At 50.1% G+C, this 19,544-nt stretch overlaps 3 protein-coding genes across 5 annotated transcripts; 1 reads left to right on the top strand and 2 right to left on the bottom strand.

Moving 5' to 3' along the window:
* Nucleotides 1-9: 9 nt before the first annotated feature.
* On the top strand, nucleotides 10-3,230 carry MRPS7 (mitochondrial ribosomal protein S7). The gene is made up of 5 exons (XM_030461592.1): nucleotides 10-91; nucleotides 697-888; nucleotides 1,188-1,251; nucleotides 2,175-2,342; nucleotides 2,477-3,230. The coding sequence occupies exons 1-5, from the start codon at nucleotides 36-38 to the stop codon at nucleotides 2,696-2,698; spliced, it is 702 nt and encodes a 233-aa protein (XP_030317452.1). The 5' UTR covers nucleotides 10-35; the 3' UTR covers nucleotides 2,699-3,230.
* A 377-nt stretch (nucleotides 3,231-3,607) lies between these two features.
* On the bottom strand, nucleotides 3,608-9,792 carry MIF4GD (MIF4G domain containing). The gene is made up of 6 exons (XM_030461593.1): nucleotides 9,731-9,792; nucleotides 7,542-7,678; nucleotides 6,781-6,890; nucleotides 6,329-6,484; nucleotides 5,548-5,640; nucleotides 3,608-4,600 (listed from the first exon to the last, which is right to left on the bottom strand). The coding sequence occupies exons 2-6, from the start codon at nucleotides 7,621-7,623 to the stop codon at nucleotides 4,373-4,375; spliced, it is 669 nt and encodes a 222-aa protein (XP_030317453.1). The 5' UTR covers nucleotides 7,624-7,678; nucleotides 9,731-9,792; the 3' UTR covers nucleotides 3,608-4,372.
* A 1,026-nt stretch (nucleotides 9,793-10,818) lies between these two features.
* SLC25A19 (solute carrier family 25 member 19) lies at nucleotides 10,819-18,876 on the bottom strand. 3 transcript variants are annotated; one of them, XM_030461586.1, is made up of 8 exons: nucleotides 18,790-18,876; nucleotides 18,365-18,512; nucleotides 17,727-17,882; nucleotides 16,759-16,929; nucleotides 15,596-15,779; nucleotides 15,272-15,402; nucleotides 14,480-14,610; nucleotides 10,819-11,238 (listed from the first exon to the last, which is right to left on the bottom strand). In XM_030461586.1, exons 2-8 carry the CDS (start codon nucleotides 18,488-18,490, stop codon nucleotides 11,163-11,165), a joined length of 975 nt encoding a protein of 324 aa, XP_030317446.1. In that variant the 5' UTR covers nucleotides 18,491-18,512; nucleotides 18,790-18,876; the 3' UTR covers nucleotides 10,819-11,162. The 3 variants fall into 3 exon arrangements, with proteins under 3 accessions (XP_030317446.1, XP_030317447.1, XP_030317449.1); XM_030461587.1 differs by having other exon boundaries at nucleotides 10,819-14,610; XM_030461589.1 differs by lacking the exon at nucleotides 14,480-14,610.
* Between the last annotated feature and the right edge of the window lie 668 nt (nucleotides 18,877-19,544).

Here is a 19,544-nt window from a genome sequence, read left to right as displayed (position 1 = left end):
ACCGCCCCCTCCGCCCCGCCCCTGGCGCGGGGAAGATGGCGGCGCCCAGCGCGGCGGGGCTGAGCGGGCGGCTGCGGGCCTGGCTGCCCCGGTGAGCGGGGCCGGGAGAGGGGGAGGGCTGGGCGCTTCACCCGGGAACCCCCGCACAAGTGTTTGCGTGTGTATGGGGGGTGGGGTGGGAGGGCGCTGTTTGAGGGCTCGGGGAGCCCGGGCTGTGCAGGCGGGGCCCGTCAGGGTGCGTGTGCTCACCCGCTGGGTCGGAGGGGCCTCGGTGTCCGCATTGCTCCACTCCAAAACAGAGCGGAATGCCACCTCCTGCGCCGAAAGTAAATAAAAAAATACATTTAAAAATACTTTGCCTCTTCCCACCGGGAAATTTATCCAGCTCACCCACTACCCCGGACCTGCCAGTGTCCGGGCTGGGGGCCCCTCGGCAGGGCCTGGCAGGGAGGGAGCTCAGCACCGGCAGTGCCTGGAGCTGCAGCCTGGGACTCCCCTCCCATCGCTGTGCAGCACAACTGTGGGGCTTGTTGGTTTGTGCCTCTGGCTCTGCTGCAGCAGAGAAGCAGCGGTGGAGAGGGAGGTGGGGATGCCTCTCAAACGTATCCTGTTCTTCTGAGACATGTCCGTGTCCCTGTCACGACATATCACGTGCACCAGTTTGCAGTCCTCCCTCTCTCCTCGTGTTCTTTGCAGGATGATGCAGGTGAGATGGAGTCGCTACAGCCCCGATTTCTCAGAGCCAGAAGTGAACAAGGAATTGTATCAAAAACCTTTGGAGGAGCTGTCCGAGGAGGAAAAGGAAAAACTGGAGCTCAAGGCTCTTCGACCCATAAAAGCTGCTCCTCTCAGTCTTTGCAGCTCTGTGTTCAGTGATCCCATGATCAGGTCAGAGAAAGCATCATCTCTCTTACAGCCAGGTCCCACTGAGCCATAGTGCCTGGGAGCTGCACTGTTCTACTCAGCCTCCCCTTCCTGCACATACCCTTCTGCTACAGCACAATCCTTTTATTCAGGTTAATCTTTTCCCACAAAGCCAGTCCATTGACTCAGAATGATTAGAGATCATTACAGCAGATCTAGCAGCAGCCAGGCTTAACCACTGGAACAACATAAGGAGAGGGGACATTTCTATGGGTGATAAAACCAGAATTTAAATCAGATTGCATTTGGCTTTGTGTTCACAGTAAATTCACCAATATGATGATGAAGGATGGAAATAAAGTGCTGGCCAGAAGCCTCATGTCTCAGGTGAGAACTCACATTTCTTCTCACTAGCTTGTTGAAAAACTACAAAATGGAAGGCTGGGATGTCGAGCCCACTGGAGTTAGGAATTACCAGAACTCAGGTCATCTCTGTGGTCCCACTGCATTTCCCTCTGCACGCACAACTCTCACACTCTTACTGCTCAGAAGTGCATCTCATACAAAGTCCCAGCCTCATGCAGTTCACAGACCAGGTGGTGTTGGCTTAATGAAGAACATTCTCCTTCAACCCTTCAGTCTCTCTTGACCTTATGTAGAATCATAGAATCATTTTGGTTGGAAAAGTTTAAGATCATTGAGTCCAACATTTAACCTCCTAGCAAGCCCACCACAGAACTACAAGCTCAGAATATATTGTAAAAGCATAATTTTCTCAAAAATCTTCCTTCCAGCTCCCTCTCATGCTGTATCTTCTGTGTAACTTGCCAGTGAAGTCCACAAATGTGTTATCTGTCTGACACAGCCTTGACTCCTCTCTGACCTGCAGAGCTGGTGCTCCCAGCTGGTGTGTTCCAACCCTTGAAACAGAGACACGTGTTGCTCAAATGTTCCCCAAGTAACTGCTGATTCCTTGTGATAGAAAACCAGGCAGACTCTGGGCTCTTGAGGGGGAGGATGCTTAGTGCACACCTCTGTGTTCCTGCCTCTGCTTTGTCCCTGCCCTCTTTTGGCTCCTGGTCCAGGTCTGTGCTTCTTGGCCTCTTCACCTCAAATGCAATGTCCAATGAAGAGCCTGAAGAGCTGAGAGAGGTTAAAGTAAAATTTCAGAGTTTTCAGCTGGCCTGTTGCCTACAGGGCTGGAAAACCAGCTGCAGAATCAAGTGACAATGGGGTGTTGCAAAAGTGATGTAACTTCATGGAGTGGAATAATCTACTCTGTATGTCTCCTTTTTTGTCTTTGTCCCAAGACTCTGGAGACCATTAAGAGGAAGCAGCTGGAGAAGTACCACAAAGCTCCAGAAGATGAGAAGGAGACAATTGAATGCAACCCTTATGTCATTTTCCACCAGGCTCTGAAAAACTGCCAGCCCATCATTGGGCTCTGCAGCATCACAAGAGGAGGCAAAACCTACCAGGTGAGAGGTGGTGGGCTGGGAGCTGGCCTTCCTGCAGAAAGCACCATGCTGCCACTGGAGTCAACCTGCAGAGCTGTACCTGCTGGAGAACAGCTGCACAGAGTGGTAACTGTTAGGGTTTGAACCTTTCCCAGGTCCCTGTCCCTCTGAAGGACAATCGGAAGCGTTTCCTGGCCATGAAGTGGTTAATCACTGAGTGCAGGGAGAACAAGCACCGTAGGACCATGATGCCTGAGAAGCTCTCCCAGGAGCTGCTCCAGGCCTTCAACAACGAAGGGCCCATCATCAAGAAGAAGCATGCACTGCACAAGATGGCAGAGGCCAACCGGGCGTACGCACACTTCCGCTGGTGGTAGGGACACAGTGCCACCAGTCCCACCCCCTGGTCAGCAGAACTCCAGGGCCACCTGCCTGGGAGAAGCTCAGGAGAAGAGTGAAAGGTGGAAGATCTCTTTCAGACAGACATCTCTTCCAGATGAGCCAAGGAGAGCTCATCCAGTCCCCACAAAGTTAATTTCCTTTGTGCTTGTTTGGGTAGGGCCTACATGGATGTTGTAGTTATTTCATAATCACTTGCCTGTGGAGAGAAGCTTTAGATGTTTTTTGTTAGAGCAATGCTGTACAAAATAATTTTCCTTCCACTTACCTGTTTCCTGGGGACTTACAAGTCTCTGCCCCTGTAATCACCAAAGGTTTTGGCTTCACAGCTCCAACAAATGGATTTTTTCCTCACACCATAACCAGCCTTAGTGTGACTGGTACAAAAGGCAATAAAAGGCTTTGTTGATTTTTGGTTTTGGTCATCAGCAGCATTGTCTGTACAGATTTGATGGGAATGTTAACAGAAAACAATAAAACCAGTTTTATGAGGAAGATTTCTTGATTCCATACCTTTGGGGTTTTTTTATTTAATCTCACACTGCTCATCCCAACCAGACTGGTTTTGTAAAGCCACACTGACACCCTGCATCAGAGGAGAAAATGATTCTCACAGCCCTAAGCTGCCATTTTCCCGTATCGCTGAATGGGGTCCCAAAAGTCCAAACATTTGGGACTGGCAAACAAATGCAAAGAGTGACCACTGAAAACTTTGGCTGGCCCTAACCCTCACATGGAACCCTACCCACAGCACCACCAACAGTCGGCCTACGGGTTTGCGTTTTACCACAAACCTTGAATCTCCCAGCCCGAAGGCTTCAATCAGGAACAACTTCTAAGTGTTGTTCATAGCTCAACAGCTGTGTAACAAAAAAGCAGGGTACATGTTAGTGGAAAACTTTTATTAGGAAAAAAATCCTTTAATAGTCTATTTTGTTTCTTCCTCTCCCTTTCTTACAAGAAACATACCATAGTTGAAACCTGCTACATTCTGGAAAAAAAAAAAAGAACAGTTATTGTATAAAACTTATAAAACCTGTTCCTAACTGCATGAGCTCAGGGACCTGTCCTGCTGCAGGCTGTCCTGGGGCAGGTGTTGGTGGCTTGTGACACATGGGCAAGGCTGTGTCGCATGGAGTTGCAGCCAGCGTGCTGGAGAGAGTCTGGGAAAAAGAGCACTTGGTTGAGGTTTTGTGAGGCCATTGTTGTGTTTGCTGTGACTTCTCCTGGAGAACCAGGTGCAACGTGAGCTGTGAAACATTTCCCCTCTGTCTCCTGCAGCACCGCCATCTCTCAGGTGAAACAGAAATGCTCTCAGCCTAAATTGTGCTTTCCTTAATACACATAAAAACTGCTGGTTTGACATAGAAGCCTTCCTTGCCATTTGCTGACATCAGCCCAGTATTAGACAAAATCAGTGGAAGAACTTGCTGGGTTAAACATGCCCTGTGCTTTCCACCTCTCCAAGCCTCCCAAGTCAGGCCAGCAGCAGTTGCAGCCCAACAGTTCCATGCCCAGAAGCTCTAGCCAGGATAAATCCTATTCACAGGAAGTGCTAGAAAAAACATTAATGCGAAAAGAAATTAGAACTTGGAATTGAAGCCTGCTGGTGAAAGTGCTGGAGACATCTCTCCCCCCCTGCTGTAGAGAGGTTAATCTGTCACTTCACTGTAATAATATTTCTGGGCAGCGTCCGTCATCTTCCACTCGGCAGCACGAAACTCGATGATCTCCAGCAGCAGAAGCTGGGACAGGGAGGAAAGCCCCTCCTGCAGGAGGAAACCATCTCGGAGAAGGGTGAAGAGCTCATCCATCCGCTGGGAGTTCATCTTCTCCAGCTGCTCACCAATGCGGTGGAGCTGTAGGACCAGGCAGTCCACCTTCAGAAGGAAGAGAAGAAGAAGGAATGAAGAGGTTCAGCACATCTCAGGGGAGGTCCTCATCAGTCACTTGTGGACCAGCATGTCTTGTTCCCTCTGCTCTAGATTTCCAAAAGGCAACGGTTCTGCTTCTCCCAAGTTGTAATGATCCCAGAGGCAGGAGAAGCTGAATGTCACTTCTGCCAAAAGAGCTGAAAAAGCACATCCTGAACTCTCCTGTCTCAGACAAAATTGCCAAAGAAATGCAGTGACATTTGCTAATGACAACAAGTGACAAAGTGCTAATTTTCTGCAGGATGTCCAGGAAGAAATGGTAAGGCTGAAGACAATGCTGGAGGCAAGGAGATGCCTCTAAGAACAGAGGGAACTGGTTAGAACATACACTAAGGCTCTTAGAAAGTCTGATGATCTGCAAGAATTGGGCACTAACTGTGTCTCTGGAAATGAGGGGAAAGTCAATGGGCTGCAGGGGTGGAAGGAATGTGCCAAGATGTAAAAACACCCAAAAGACCCACCCAAGGGCCCTTCCATTTTACAGGAGCCCTTTGCCTGTGGCTCAGCCATGCCCTACACAGGTTGCTGCATACCCAGACCCTAGAAGAGCCTTCTCCATCCCACTGGGGCTGTCACAGTGTCAAACCCACAGGCCTGGGCAGTTGGGTGGCAGCCACATAAGGCATTGCACAGCATGTCTTGGGACCTGTGGGGACAGAGCTGCTCTGCACACCTACAGTCCCTGCAGCTGCCTGCTGCCACCTCCCACGGCTGCAGTGCCTCAGCAGGTGAGTGTCACAGCTGCTTTTCCCAGCTCTCTGGCCACCAGGGCCCCTTCCAGCACACACTGAAGAGGCACCAGGATGTGTAAGACAACATCTCCCCTAGGTTGTGGTTTTGCTGGTCTTTGGCAGGACGAGAGGAACATGAGCAGCCCTCTTCCCTACACTCACCTCTTCCTCCTTCCGCAGGCTGTCAGGCTGTGCCAGCCGGAACAGGCAGTCGTAAACAGGGTTCACCAGAGCCATCATGGGCATGTTGTTCACCTGTAAGGAGGAAGGAGCCATCATCAGCTTGGGGCTGGAAAGGGAGGAGCTTGCATCTATTTTAAATATTTGCTCTCTTGCTGCTCTTTAAAGAAGGGAACAGAATTTAGCTGTGCTGCCAAATGCCATATGGGTGAGATTTACCTAGGAAACCAGACATTCATGTCTTGAGGAGCCAGAGAAGCTGAATAAATCATGTAAAAAACATCTTTTTTTAAATGTAAGCAGGTAGTCATGGGAAAGACACTTATTGCAACAGCATTTTTCCTGCCTGCAGCTCTCCTTGCATAATTCTTACGTATACTCCAAGCAAGTGTCAAGTACACACACTGCAACAGAAGCTTGCAGGCAAACTTCATCAGTAGGTGGGCTAGAAATTCCCTGTAGGACCTCACAGCAACTAAACTAGTTCAACCTGGGACAGGATTTCAAACACCAAGTACAGAATAAGGAAGCTCAGACTTTGTGACTTTTCCCAGAGGCAGCCCTGCCTCTCCAAGCCTGTTCACCTGCCTGTAGGTAGCACCAACCCCAGCAACACCCTCACGCTGAGAACTGGCTCTGTCCCCTGCCTCAGGGCTCTGTACAACACCCATCCCACATCCCTGCCCTGGTGTCTTTGGATGCTCAGACTCTTCTGGCCCCCTCTAAACAGCAGTAGCTGGGTGCTCCTGCTCCAGCTCCTTACCCTCAGGTAGTCAAAGATGTTGCAGATGAAGGTGACGTAGCAGATCCAGGCCTGGAGCGAGCGGGTGCGCAGCTCCTCCCTGTCCTTGTACTCCTGCTGCAGCCGGTTCAGCAGGCTCCTCCGGAAGATGCTCTGGCCAACTTGTTTGCTCTCTGCCTATGAGCCCACAAAATCAGGATGGAGAAATGAAATGGGAGTGTGAGACTAGTGGGAGGGGGATGCTGCTTCATACCCCCTCCCTCCTGTGATTGCCCAGAGAGGTGGGAAGCTGCAAATAACTGCCTGTGCTCACCAGCTGCTCGTCTGAATGCTGCCCCCGCACAGGGCAAGGGGCAGAAGACAAAAACTGGCTGAGAGGTAAGAGCACAGGGCTGGGGTGTAGCCTCTCCTGGCCCAGCCTAGGGACAACCCACAAAGCTTAAAGGTTTTGCTGTCCAGACATGAGCTCTCACCTGGATGATGGTGTAGCAGATGCGCCCCGCTTCCTTGCTGAACACAGAGTCTTTGAGGGACTGGTCCACTATAATATTGGCTACTTTATCCAGGTCCACGTTGCTGGGCTCTGCAGAGAGGACAAACACTGCCAGGACTCAGCACCTTTTGGGCCCTGCTTGCTCTAGGGTAACTGGAAAGCAACAAAAGTAGGACAGGGCCTGGTACAGCTATGCTGTATGGTATGAAACCTCAAGCTCTATCCCACACCAAGAGTCACAGCCCCTCTTGCACTCCATTTGCTCTGGAGATACCAGCTCAAGTTGTGTCAGGGTCTGGAGATACAGACATCACAATGGGAAAATGATGGAGGAAAGCAAGTACTAAGGGAAAACACATTGAGCTGAATCTGAAATCCCACAACTGCTTTAACACTGGGTTAGAAGCAGCTAGGTGTGCAAACTCACTGTGCTGAGGCTTCAGAAGAGTGGAAGGTACCCCAAAATCAAGGAAAAGCATAAGGAGAACCAGGAGCTGCATTTGAACAGCTGGACCATTAAATATTGGAGAGAAGGAGAGAAGGTGAGAGGGAACAAGAAGAGGCAGGTAGCAAAGAGCATCCTGGAGAAGATTCACCAAACAGCACCCTGTCACCTAAACAGCATTTAAGAAACAGCTTTTCTACACTTAGCAATTTGTGTTCTTTAAAGGGGTCCAAGCACCCAGCCTCATCTGCCAGCCAGGCTGCACATGACAGAGGAGCTATGAAAAGCCTGCTGACCTTTGAGGGCTGTTTTGAGCAGCTTCTGAGTCTCACTGTCGAATGACTGTATTTTGTACTCTTCTTTGCCCGTTTCCCCCATGACTGGCTTCCTCCCAGGGCAAGAGTCTGGGCAATAGATGGGTTAATGACAGTCCCTGGGGAAAGAGCAAACAGAGCTTAGCTGGACAGAGAGGCAGAACTTCACCTCCCCACTTGGAAAATCCCACCTAGTGCTGGAGCAGGGGCTGTTACCTTGACAGCTCCTCACCCCAAGGAAATGTCTCTGTTACTTGGGCACCCAGCTCTGGCCCTAGATTTGAGCAAAGCCTCACTCCCACATCTTTTTAAGCCTTACTTCCTACCAGCCTATGACAGGATGTAATCTTCAGAGCCTTTACATTTTTCTGAAATTAAAAATATGTCTAGGCCTATTGATCTGCAGGTTCAAACTGGACAGCACACCAACGCAGCCCCAAAATGCACCTGTCTTCCCTCAGAAGGCTTCCCTGTGGCTGTATCACAGAGAATCACACACGGAGCACCCTGTGCAGCAGCTTCCTTGTGCCTTTAAAACATCAATTCAGCTGATTTCACACAAGAGCCCGGGAAGAATCAAACAGGCACATAAATATCAAGAGCACACTGGCCAGAGCACACTGCCACCCCCCCAACAGCAATAGCTCCTGTCTCATCCTTCTGCAATCAAGCAGAGCTCTCTGCAGTACCAACAGTGCTCCTATTTAGCCTCTAGATTAATTTTCTTATGCTTCATGATACAGCAAAGACAGCATGAGGGCATACAGGACACAGAGAGGATGGGCTTTCTTTGACAGGCACATGAGATGATCTGCTGAATACAAAACACCCACAGCACAAGCAGGAGAAGGCAATCGGCCAAATGAGTTTTGCCAGCTTGTTGAAATTCCTGGCTTGTTATTCACCCCTCTCTGCAAACGTGTCCCTGCTCAGATTAAAGCAGAAGAGTCCATTGCCCTTTAGAGGCATGGGATACATCTCACATGCAGCCCAGCCCCTCAGACACACCACCTGCCACGAAGCCATGGCACAACATGCAATTACTGAGAGCAGAGACCAGAGCTCACTGGTGTCCAGCTCTGCCCTCCCTGAGAGGTCCAGGACAGACACTGCCCCATGGGGGTGACAATCTGCTCACACTGCTCTCACAGTCACAACTCTCATCTGCACAGGTTACCCGACCTGAGATCGGTTTCTTTCCCAGATGGATTCACAAGCAGCTGGATGCTCTCTGTTCTGCATCTGGTTAGCTAACACCTTCCCATCCAACCTCTCAACCTCTCCTCTTTCTGCACCGTCTTTCTCCCTCTGTACCTGCGCTGCCAGCAGAGCAGCTCCAGCTCACCAGCTGCCCCGTGTCCCACCTGCACCATCGCCGTGTGGAAGGAACCTGGGGAGAGCTCAGCTCTGCACGCACTGAAACTGGAAGTGCCCGAGCTCGTCTGGCAGCGTCTCTGCCGTCACCACCCAGCACCTCTCACGGAGCATCCTTCCCCACGGCTGCTTTCAAGTGCTGTGCCAAGCAACCCTGCCCAGAGCCAACCACAGCACCGAGCATAGAATCAGCCTGGCCTCATTTGCACTGGAGACCCTGTTGCTGGGATCACCTTGCCTGAAGTGGCAGTGGGTGACACGGGGCAAAGCATCACCTGTGGGTACCAACTACTCCTATGTGACTGGACCCCACCAGACCAACTGTCCCGGGGCGTGTCGGGGTTAAAGTCCATCTGCTGGTGATCATCCGGCCCTTGTGCCAGAGTTTTGCCTGACGGGATTACACCTGGTGGGACGAGCTGGACGTGTCCCGCACATCGCAAGAGGAGGGAAAAAGAGGAGCTACGAGTCTCCCCTGCTGCCCTGAGCACCCACCCGTGTCTGCCCGAGAAGCACTGCCAGGTGCCTGCGACCCCCACCCCAAACCCACCGAGCCGCAGGTGGAAGCCCCAGCACCAAGCCGCCTCCTGCCCGGGACACCCGGCACACCGGAGCCCCCGGGAGCCCCCGCTGCTGCCTCGCTTCGCCCCAGCCCCGCCGGGCGGCACAACCCGAAGGGCCCCCGGGACGCAGGGAGCGGCAGAACCCGGAGAAACCAGCTCCCCCCTGAAGTCCTCCTGGTCCCCTCCCAGTACCCCCGGGGCAGGGCAGAGGGAGCCGAACCCAGCCGCACCGACCTGCCGGCCACCCCCGCTGGGTCCTCTGTCCGCCTAGGCATCGCCGGAGCGTCCAGGACCCCTCGGGCCCGGCCCCGGTCAGGTTTCCTCTTAGGTCATTTCCTCGCCCGAGCCGGGGGAGGGCCGGGCCGGGCCGGGCCGGGAGAGCAGCGGCCGCCGCAGCGCCACCGCCTGCGAGCCACGGGCAACGGCGGGGCTGGGCACGGCTGCTGCCCCCCCTCCCGGGCATCCCCCGGGCACAACCGGCTGCTCCACCGGCCATCCTGGGAATCCCCGGGCACGGCTTTTGACGCCGCCGTCCCGGGCATCCCCTGGTTGCCTCCCGACTGCTCCCTCGGGCATCCCCACCTGCAACCCGGGCACACCCGGCTGCTGCTCGGTGGTTCTCTCCCTCCCCCGGTTCTCCCCCGCTGGTGGTTTCTGGGGCTGCGTTTACCCGGGTGAAAACCGCGGCTAAACCGCTGTCCCCTCCGGGTCTGGGCCGGCTGGTGCTGAGCGGGATGAAAAATGGGTAAGGGGAAAAAAATAAATTCAAGAATGGGAAATGCACTAAACCACTGCAACAAAAGCTGAGTGAGGTATAAATTCACCTTTTTTTCCAAAACTCGCAAACATTTTACAGGGGAAGGCACCTCGGGGGTTTAAGCCTTCAGAGCATTTAGAGCAGCACTGTCTTGCTGCTGAAACCACAAACAGCCTCAGGAAACACAGAACAAGTAGCTTGAGGACATTTTCTGCCACGCTGTGTGGCCTGGCTAGATACAAACAAGGCCTGAACTCATCCACCACGGGTTTCTGGCTCGGAACCAGCTGCCAGTCCCTCTCAGGCACAGCAGTGGGACTAGGCTGCACAAACCTCAGAGCTGGTAATACCCCAACTGCTGCCCCATATCACAGTGGGGATGGCAGGGCCGTGCCTGCTGCCAGCCAGCACCAAGGAGCCAGTGATGGGAAAACCAGATGGCACCCCAACACTCCGGACTCAGATTATCCTGTTTTTAGGGCAGTGGGAGGGCCAGGGCACCCCTGTGGGGTCCAGCTAAGTGTAAAGACCAGGAGGAAAGGAATAAACCAACTGCAGCCAGACATGAGCATAACAAAATATTTAATGTACCTTTCCTCAAAGGTAGGCACATGTGCACTCTGTGCTCAGATGCTTTCAAACAGCAGCTGCAAGTCCCACTCAGGCAATGCAGCAGAGAATGACAGTTCGACATCACAGGAGAAACTTAAACCAAATCTAGTCTGTATCTGACTGTAAAACATTAATTTTGTTTCAAAACTGATGCTAGGCAGCTCTGGATGGGCATCCTGAGGACTGTCCTAGGAACACAGGGTGCCTGCCAGCGCTGAAGAAACCACTGTGTTCATCATGGAACTTGTGAGACAATGTTCTCCCCTCCAAGGCCAGCCAGGAGTGATGGGGGATCCCCTAACAACCACAATGCCACTCATCTTCAACACTTTGCCTGCTAAAGTGCTTTTGGGTGTTCTGATGATAAAAGGCACTGGAAGAAAACAAACACAATTGCTGAGCAGCTTGTGAGGTGAAATTCGGGCAAGGCAAATCCCTGCTGACAGGATTACATGGGAGTGAAATCCCAGCCACCCCAAGAGGCAAACTCTGGTGCAGGCTCTGAGCCTTGAGTCACCTGAAACTCGTCTGGTACACGTGGTTTCCAAGAGCAAATCTGTCCCAGCATATGGAAGAACAAGCTGAGTGCAAACCTCTCCTATTTTCTGCTCCTCTAAGGCTGGGAAATTCAGCTGCAGACTGATGCCAGAGCAGCATCAGAAGTAAGATCTGTCCTCCTAGTGCTCTGCACTAGAGCAGTCTCATTCCCAAAGAGAAAAAATATTCCTATTACAGCCTCTTCTCCAGCAGTGACTCCCAATTAGCAAAAAGCATGGAAATTTCTGAGACTCAGATGCTGCTGGGTAGAGGGGAGGGATGAAGTGACTGTTAGATGCAACCTCTAATATTGTATAATGTTGTCACTTTTTCTCCTTCCCTCATCAGAAGACCAAGTGCCTTTATGGGCCTGTAACATTTATGACTAGTGGCCCAAAGGGATCTATCAGCCACCCAGTATGCCAGAGCTCTCCAACAGAGAGTGCCTCTTCCATAGCCTGGGCCAGCCAGGCACAACTGAAACCCTGACTTTGCCATCTGTTGGGTGGAGGCAAACCTATCTAATGCAGAGTGAAGGAAAAAAAATATCGCAGAGAAGACAAGCTGCCCTATACTCCCCATTGCTGCCCTCTCTGCCCAGCAGCTGTTTGCCTGAAGCACTTCAAACTCCATAGAATACTGGAGGAACATCCTCTTAGCAGAACCCAGTTTTCTCTTCTTTATTCTTTTAACCTGTGACCACCAAAGCACCTATTCCAAGGTTCCCACTGTCAAGTTCTTAACCAGTTTTCCCCTATTTTGTGCAGTTTAACAGAAGCTCTTTGGCATAAAGTGGGAAACGAGTCTTGTGATATTTAGATAGGTTAGATGAGTCCCAGTTTCCTATGGGAAGCCAAGGTTGGCACAGAATATTTTTTTCTGTGGCCAGTCCTGTCCCTGATAACCATGACAGAATTCCTCTGCCAGCAGCCCAAAGACAGTAACAGTCCCAACCTATTTGTTTTTGGAAATGAGACTTCTCTGCCTCAGCAGGCTGTCATGAGGGATGTCCTAGGTTCATTATCAGTTATGATATCTTTCCAACAACAACAAAAGAACAATAAACAAAGGCAAAACATTGTTAAGATTATTTGGGGGAATCTGAAAAGAGCCTGAATAACACAGGAAAACACCAGCAGAACTGAGGCACTTTGAGAAACTTAGCTCCCTACTCTTTGCATTTTCTTCTCTAAGCAAAACTACCCATATTCAGGGTACATGAAGATAACATTCCCTCTTTGAGGCTCACATATTAGCCTGGCACTGCTCAGTGGATTTAATTTTATGTAGCTCTCAAAATGCACCTGCAGTGAACCAGTCACTGCACTCCAAGATTTCAAACCACGCTGAGCAAAAAGTTACTTGGCCTGGGCTTGCAAGGAATCTCTCCAGATATGTTACCTACCAGTGAAACAGCTGCTCTTTAAAAACAGCTTCTCACAATAGCTCAGGATAAGTGAGCAGAGCTGATATGCTCAAAATCACCAGAAGTTGCATCAACAGAATGGAATTGGTCACACTGGATTTCTGCCAGGCTGTTTGGAATTAACACCCTGAATATTGCAAAAGAGCCACAAAAAGCTCTGCTTTAAGAGAAGAACCATCAAACTGCAGTGCTCTGCCCTATCCACCACTTGCCAGATGACTAACATGCTGTTGTATCACAGCAGTTCTTCCTCAGAAACCTCACATTTCTGGTGCAGCCACACCCTGCTCAGCTTGAAAAAACAGAGAATAACTGAAGGTGAAGAAAGCAATTTTCTTCTTTTTCCCTGTTACATAAACCAGTTGTTGTTTGGCTTTGTTTTTTTTTTAACCCTTTCATGAAACCTTTGAAACTCCAGAAAAACACTTCACCAGCTCAAATTCATCAACCTTTTCTTGTCAAACACTACACCTACACCAACCAATTTGGATTAGATGTTCACCTCTCCCACTTCAGCTAATCTTGTCAAAACATTTTCATCTGTTAGCATCACTGTAGGACTGAGGTTCAGAAATGTTTTGTGACTACTATAGAAATATTTGCTAGAAACATACAAAGGCAGTATTAAAAACCAAACCAAAACAAGACATTTACTAGTTTACACAGGACTTTTCCTTCATTATTCCATCTTAAGCTAAGTATTTCTAAAACTCTGTACAGCATTTGTTTACTCACTGCATTGATGCAAAAAACCCTGAAGTAAGAACTGGGCTTGTGCGTTGAATCCCCTCAGAACAGGGGTCTTAACCAGCAGGTCTACTTGTAAAAAGTGTGACTGAGGCAGTGCAAAAATCTAAGAGCTGTATGGCAAGACACGCAGAAGAGAAATGTGCTCTTAGGATACAATCAAACTCTCCAGAGTTAAAGAAAGAGTAAATTTGAGTCAGCACGAGCTACTAGAAGATTCTGTCTAAGGTGGCTAAGAGTGTGCAGCCAGCAAGTGGTAATCAAGATGCATCAGCTGGCATAAAAGGAAAGGAAAACCAAGAGTCCATGCATACTGAAGAGGTTTCAACAGACTTCACATCAGCAGGGCAGAGCTACCTGTGCAACACAGAGAAAAGCAAACAGCTGGGCAAACATCAGGCCAGAGAGCATGGAAATAAAGCTGTGCGTCTGCAGCGACAGAAGGGATGTGTGCTGGTTCAGCAGCACTGTGCCAGGATCCCTCAGTAGGATCCAGGGCAAGCACAAGAATTCACCCACTTTTTCAGTGCCTTTGCAGAGCACAGTCTCTGCTAGGTAGCTGTCTGCTTGATTCCTCACTGCCCCCCCACTCAATGTGTACTGATATTAGAGGAGACAGAAAAAAAAGGTGCCCAGCAGAACAACTTCCAGCAAAGCAGCTCAGTGTCTTCAGAACTGCAGTTGCCTTCTCCTTCTGTATGATCCCAGGAGGTGATTTCTCAGAGGCTGGTGGAACCTGGGGAGTTCTGACATTTCCAACATGCTCCTGACAGAGCAAAGCCATCAGTTTCCTCCCCTCCAGGAGAGCTCCAGGTAGCCATACAAATGCCCCTCTCAGCCTTCCCTCCTCGCAGTGCTATCAGTGTTCTTCAGGGTACACAAGAAGCTGCAGAACAGTTCATACCAAAAGAAGACAAGGCCAGTAGAGGCTGCAGCCTTCAGCACGCTGGGAGAGAGGCCCTTAAAGAATCCACCTGGGCCCTCCTCTCGCATGATCTGCCTTATGCAGTCCAGGAGACCCCTATACACCCGTACCTGGGAGAGAAACAGCAAGAAACAGCTTCTCATATCCAAACAATTTGAAGGAAAAGAGAACATTTCCACATTTCATGGGGGGAAAAAAAAGTATTTCCTGGAAAGATCTGTATTTTTCTGACAGTGTACTTCAAGGTGGTAAGGATGATGCTAAAAAACACAAGTATTTAATGTGCTTTGAATTTCAGGATGTTCTGCACAGAAGACACATGCTGAACACGTGATGCCCATTCCTTATATCAAATTTTAATTGCAGAAAAGGATCCTGACAGACAGGTGATCCCAGCATAAAGCTATTGCCATCCTCTGCTAGGAACTTGGTCCTGAATCACAAACACCAAACTGCATCTAGAAAAGGAGAGTAAACCAAAACCCCTTTGCTTGCCTAAGTGATCCCCAGCTCTGACAGAGCCAAGCTGATGCAGATGGATGAGAAGTCAGAGGACAGGTACATGTTGGACAATGTCATAAAATGAACCCAGTTTATTCATGCAGCTATTCCCATTATTAAGCAGGGCAAATGCTCAGCTTCCAGAAGTTCCCCAATATGAACACAAAGGTACTACTGGTGAATCACCACTGCATTACTGTGATGATTTGCTCTCCATTGTTGTGATGCAAATCCATACTCATGAAAACCTCCAATTCTAAAATTTCTCACCTGACCAAAGGCTGCTCGGGCCTGCTCAAAGCCACCCACTTGCAGTCGTTTTTTGAAGACATCAAAGGGGTAGGTGAGGGTTTTGCTGATGATTCCAGCACAGCTGCCACAAACAAGGTTTTTAACATTGCCTGAGAAGTAGAAAGGAGAGAGGAGAGCAGGAAGAGAAAACAGAGGATTAGCAGTGAGTTAAAAGATCATGAGAGCTAAGTTAAAAATCCCTTTTCACAAGAAGTAAGGCCAAAAGGCCCTTTGAAGTTACAAACTGCCAGACTAGTATTCATCCCTCTCTCTCCAGATCACAGACAATACTGAAATGCCTACCTCCCTTCTTTCCTTCAGCTGGAATCACCCATTCAGAAAACTGCTGCAGGATGTTGTAGAAGTAGAACTGGAGACCAGCATATGGAAAGATGGCAATGATTGTGGGGGTCAAACCTCTATAGAAAGTCTGAGGCCCTTCTGTCCGGTACATGGTCAGCACTGCCTGGCGGAGGTTGGGATATACCTGGGCAATAAAGAAGAGGCTGACTCTCTAGTGAAGCAGCTTCCCAGCAGCAAACCAAAAGTCAGATTATTTCTCAGTAATGAGGACAGGAATTTCCCACTGTCCAAAATACAACTGACTGGTTTTCAGCACAAAGCAATGAACAAAGTGATTTTGCACATCTTCACACTGTGGTCTCAGCTAAGCCCAGTAACCAAGCTGGCAACCTAGACCTATCTCTGAGCCACAAGTGATTAACTGAGCCAACAATCATTAGCTCTACACCCAAAGGCCTGGGCTGACTCTGTATTCTACATCCAAACCACACTTCTAAGGGGAAGAAACAGGGCACAGAGCTGAGAGCTGTGGCATGAGACCATTTGCACCACAGATTATTTTTTTTTCTCTTAACAGCTCTGCTTACTACTGCAATGGAATTCATGTAATAAATCCTGCAATTCTACTGCAGGCTAAGTCAAAAACCAGAAATGGCTCTGATACAAACATATATGAGTCTGGTTACTACAGACCTAATTAGCATGGAGACAATTCTCACACAAACAAGAGCATGAAACACAGGTGAAAGGTGACTGGGTGACTGGTTTCAAGTATTGCCTCCAGCCTCCAGCACTATCTAAACATGACGCTGTTCAAGTGGAAAATGTCAAACAAACAATGTTTGACAGTGCAGGGAGTGCATTCTATAAATGGCCAACATCTGAAATGAGAATTGAGTTATCCTGTTAAGGACAGTTTCACCTCTCTGGATCACCTGTCAGGAGTCAAACACAATCAGGAACAGCAAAATATCATTAAGAAAGTTGTGTCAATAGCACGGAGTATCCATGGCAACAACAGTGCAAACATAACCCACGAACAGCCCCTCTTCCCTTATGCTAACCCGCAGACTTTCGTACTTTTCAAACCTCCCGTTATTTCTACACGTGAAATGATGACACTGCTGGGGAGGGGAATTCCAAACATTAATCCTGAACCATACCTTGGGCTCACCCTGAGCAGCAAAGCGGGTGCGCAGGGTGTCCACAGGCTGGACAGCAACCGTGGCTGTACAGGCAGCCAGCCCGCCGCAGACGAAGTGCACAAAGGAATCGCGGGCATCGTAGGAGGTGACGTGGTGCACCAGCTTTGTCAGGCTTTCAAACGCCATGAACTTACAGAAACAAACACACACACAGGTCAGGAACCAGCCCTTATCACCCACACGGATCTCCCCCTCCTCTTTTCCTTTCACCAAAAGAGCTCCGCCCACCGCCCGGGATCACCTCTCTCTCTCTCTCACTCTGTCCTTGAAATGTCCTTCCCAAGCTGCAACAGGTAAGAGCATGTGCTCACTGTGCTCAAATCCCCTGTACACAGCAGAGCAGCTTGGGGAATGCTTGGGGTATTCTGATTGCTTGAAACTTCTTGCATTCAGAATTGCGAAAAAACTCATTTTAATGCTCTGTGTGTCCTGGATAGTAGTTGCTATATTACAGATACACTGCCCATTTATCTTTCAACCACTGCTCATAAAACATATTGCTAATGTTTACAAACCAGGCATAACAATGCTGTATAAAACACCATCATCAGCTTCACTGTTATTTTCAGCCATTGGGGTGACAACACGAACAAAAGCAAAAAAAACTAGAGAGGGCACAAACAAGAACAGGTAAGCCAAGCAGCAGGAACAAACAGGGCCTGTCTATGGCACCAGACACAGACAGAATTCAGCTTGCTATAGCTGTGCTCCAGGCTGGCCAGGCAGGTGTTCAGCTAGCTCAGGAATATTAACTTAGGAATTGTACATCAGCATCCTACAGCTAAACATCTTTGAAACTGGAGCTGGCTTGGATCAGTAGTTTAAACCTGGACCTTTCTGAACCTGCCCATGCAGACATTGTGAAGAAGAGCAGAGCAGAGTCCTGTCTAGGTAAGCTGGGCTCAGCTGATGTGTGGTCACCTTACCTGAACAGCTCCGTAGCCAACAGAAAGGAACTGAGCAGGAACATGGCCCTTCCAGAAAGCCACCAACCCCTCTTCCTGGAAGATGCGCTGCACAGCTTGCAGGATGCCGTGGTACTTAGCTGCTGGGTTTCTGGAGGAGAGCTGCTCAATTTGAAGCTAGAGGAGAACAGGAAATATCTGCTATTCCACATCACATTTCAACAAGGTTCACATGCCAAACTCAGGAATTACCCCAACAGACAGTCAATGCTAGAGGATTCTGTCTTCCCACAGACATCTAGAACTGACTGGGATGTTTTTTTTAGGTAGGGTTCTAAAAGAATAAAAACATGTATGCACCACAAAGGGAATCAGTAGGGATGATGGTGAAATTCAGAGAGTAGAGATCATCCAGAAAAACAGAGAAAGACAGCACACTGGGAAAAACACAAGATCCCATTCAAACACTCAAGTTAAGCTATACAAACGTAAGCAGTGGACACAAGATAGGGCCTTGCATAACCTGTACACGTTGTAGGTGAGAGCTGATGAGCAGATTTAGTGCTCTTCAGTTACACAAGTGACCTGTTCCTCCAGGCCACTTCTGCTCTGTAAGAGGCTCCTTCACCCCATCCCCAAGCACGCCACGAGGAAGGTACCTGAAAGCGGATCTTGAGGACATCCAAGGGGCTGACAAGGACCCGAGTGACGAAGCCGGACGCTGATCCTGCTGCAGCCGCTTCCACCGTGGAGACGCACTGGGCCTCCGGGTCATAACCGACCATGCCGGCCCGGTGTCCTCACAGCCTGGGCAGGGGGACAGGGTGCTCCTGTGAGCCCTCCCCAGGCAAACAGCTCTCCTCGCTCCTTACCACACCAATGCTTTACGCCTCACCCCGCAGCCGCCTCCATCCCACCCCGAGCCTCCCCCTCACCCCCTGAGGCCCTCAGCTCCCCCCTTCATCACCCCAAACCCCTTCGTTACCCCAAGGGCCACGCAGCTCCCCCCTCACCCCAGCTCCTAACCCCACCGCCACCTCCCCTCTTCCCACAGCAACCACCAGAGGAGGATAGGGAGCCAAACCCCGGTCGTGCCCTCTGCCGGGGGGCTGTTGGCGGCCCAGGGCCCGCTCTCTGCCGCGGGACCCACCGGGACACCTCCCCCGCCCGCCCGCCGCCGCCGCCGTCTCCGGCAGCACTGCGCCTGCGCGCCGCGGGGGCCGCTGGGAAATGTAGTCCCGGGGGCCACCTCCCCGCGGCAGCGGTACCGAAATGGAGGGGTCCCGGCCCACAGCCGCTGGTGCTGCTGCAAACGACTCCTGCACAGGGGATCCTGCATTCCGGCAGCTCCCGGGCTGCTGCTTTTCTGGATCTGCTGGCGGAGAGTAAAGTGCGGCGGGATTTAAGGTTTTCTGCAGCCCAGCACCGGCTTTGCTGACCCAGGCACCGGAGACACGAGTTGGTACTGCGGTTCTTCCACTGTGGCCTTGGCTATGACAGTTGCAATAGCAACAAGCATTTTTCTTCCCTCTATAAAGCACAAAGGAAGATTTTCTAAGTTTTTCATAGATACTGAAAGTACAAATAGCACAAGATTTTGAAGAACATGTTCTGCTACAGCATTACAATGGAGCCCAGAGCTCCCAAACCACACTGCAAATCACTTCTATACTGACTTTGCTGGCAGAAATGGAAAATAAAAAAATGAATCCAACAATTTCAGAGCAATCACAAACTCCTTGACTACATCTGCATTTGAGCATAACTCAAAACAGCTGTTAAAAAACAACTCAAACACTTATGTGAGTATTGTATATGAAAATGTACTACAGAATTCAC

This window comes from Calypte anna, chromosome 18, assembly GCF_003957555.1.
Source record: "Calypte anna isolate BGI_N300 chromosome 18, bCalAnn1_v1.p, whole genome shotgun sequence".
NCBI lineage: Eukaryota > Metazoa > Chordata > Aves > Apodiformes > Trochilidae > Calypte > Calypte anna.
The sequence above is the reverse complement of the archived record's forward strand: the minus strand, read 5'-3'. Positions and strand labels throughout refer to the sequence as shown.

Excerpts from the sequence above, each read along its gene's own strand:
- MRPS7 (XM_030461592.1), top strand. The coding sequence starts at position 36 with ATGGCGGCGCCCAGCGCGGCGGGGCTGAGCGGGCGGCTGCGGGCCTGG. Across the intron at positions 92-696 it reads CTGCGGGCCTGGCTGCCCCG|GATGATGCAGGTGAGATGGA; the intron begins GTGAGCGGGGCC and ends TGTTCTTTGCAG. Across the intron at positions 2,343-2,476 it reads GAGGAGGCAAAACCTACCAG|GTCCCTGTCCCTCTGAAGGA; the intron begins GTGAGAGGTGGT and ends AACCTTTCCCAG.
- MIF4GD (XM_030461593.1), bottom strand. The coding sequence starts at position 7,623 with ATGGGGGAAACGGGCAAAGAAGAGTACAAAATACAGTCATTCGACAGT. Across the intron at positions 5,641-6,328 it reads ACATCTTTGACTACCTGAGG|GTGAACAACATGCCCATGAT; the intron begins GTAAGGAGCTGG and ends TCCTCCTTACAG. Across the intron at positions 4,601-5,547 it reads GCCTGCGGAAGGAGGAAGAG|GTGGACTGCCTGGTCCTACA; the intron begins GTGAGTGTAGGG and ends TTCCTTCTGAAG.
- SLC25A19 (XM_030461586.1), bottom strand. The coding sequence starts at position 18,490 with ATGGTCGGTTATGACCCGGAGGCCCAGTGCGTCTCCACGGTGGAAGCG. Across the intron at positions 14,611-15,271 it reads CCCGAGCAGCCTTTGGTCAG|GTACGGGTGTATAGGGGTCT; the intron begins GTGAGAAATTTT and ends TTTCTCTCCCAG. Across the intron at positions 11,239-14,479 it reads ACTGGCCTTGTCTTCTTTTG|TGCCTTTTATCATCAGAACA; the intron begins GTATGAACTGTT and ends GTTTTCTTCCAG.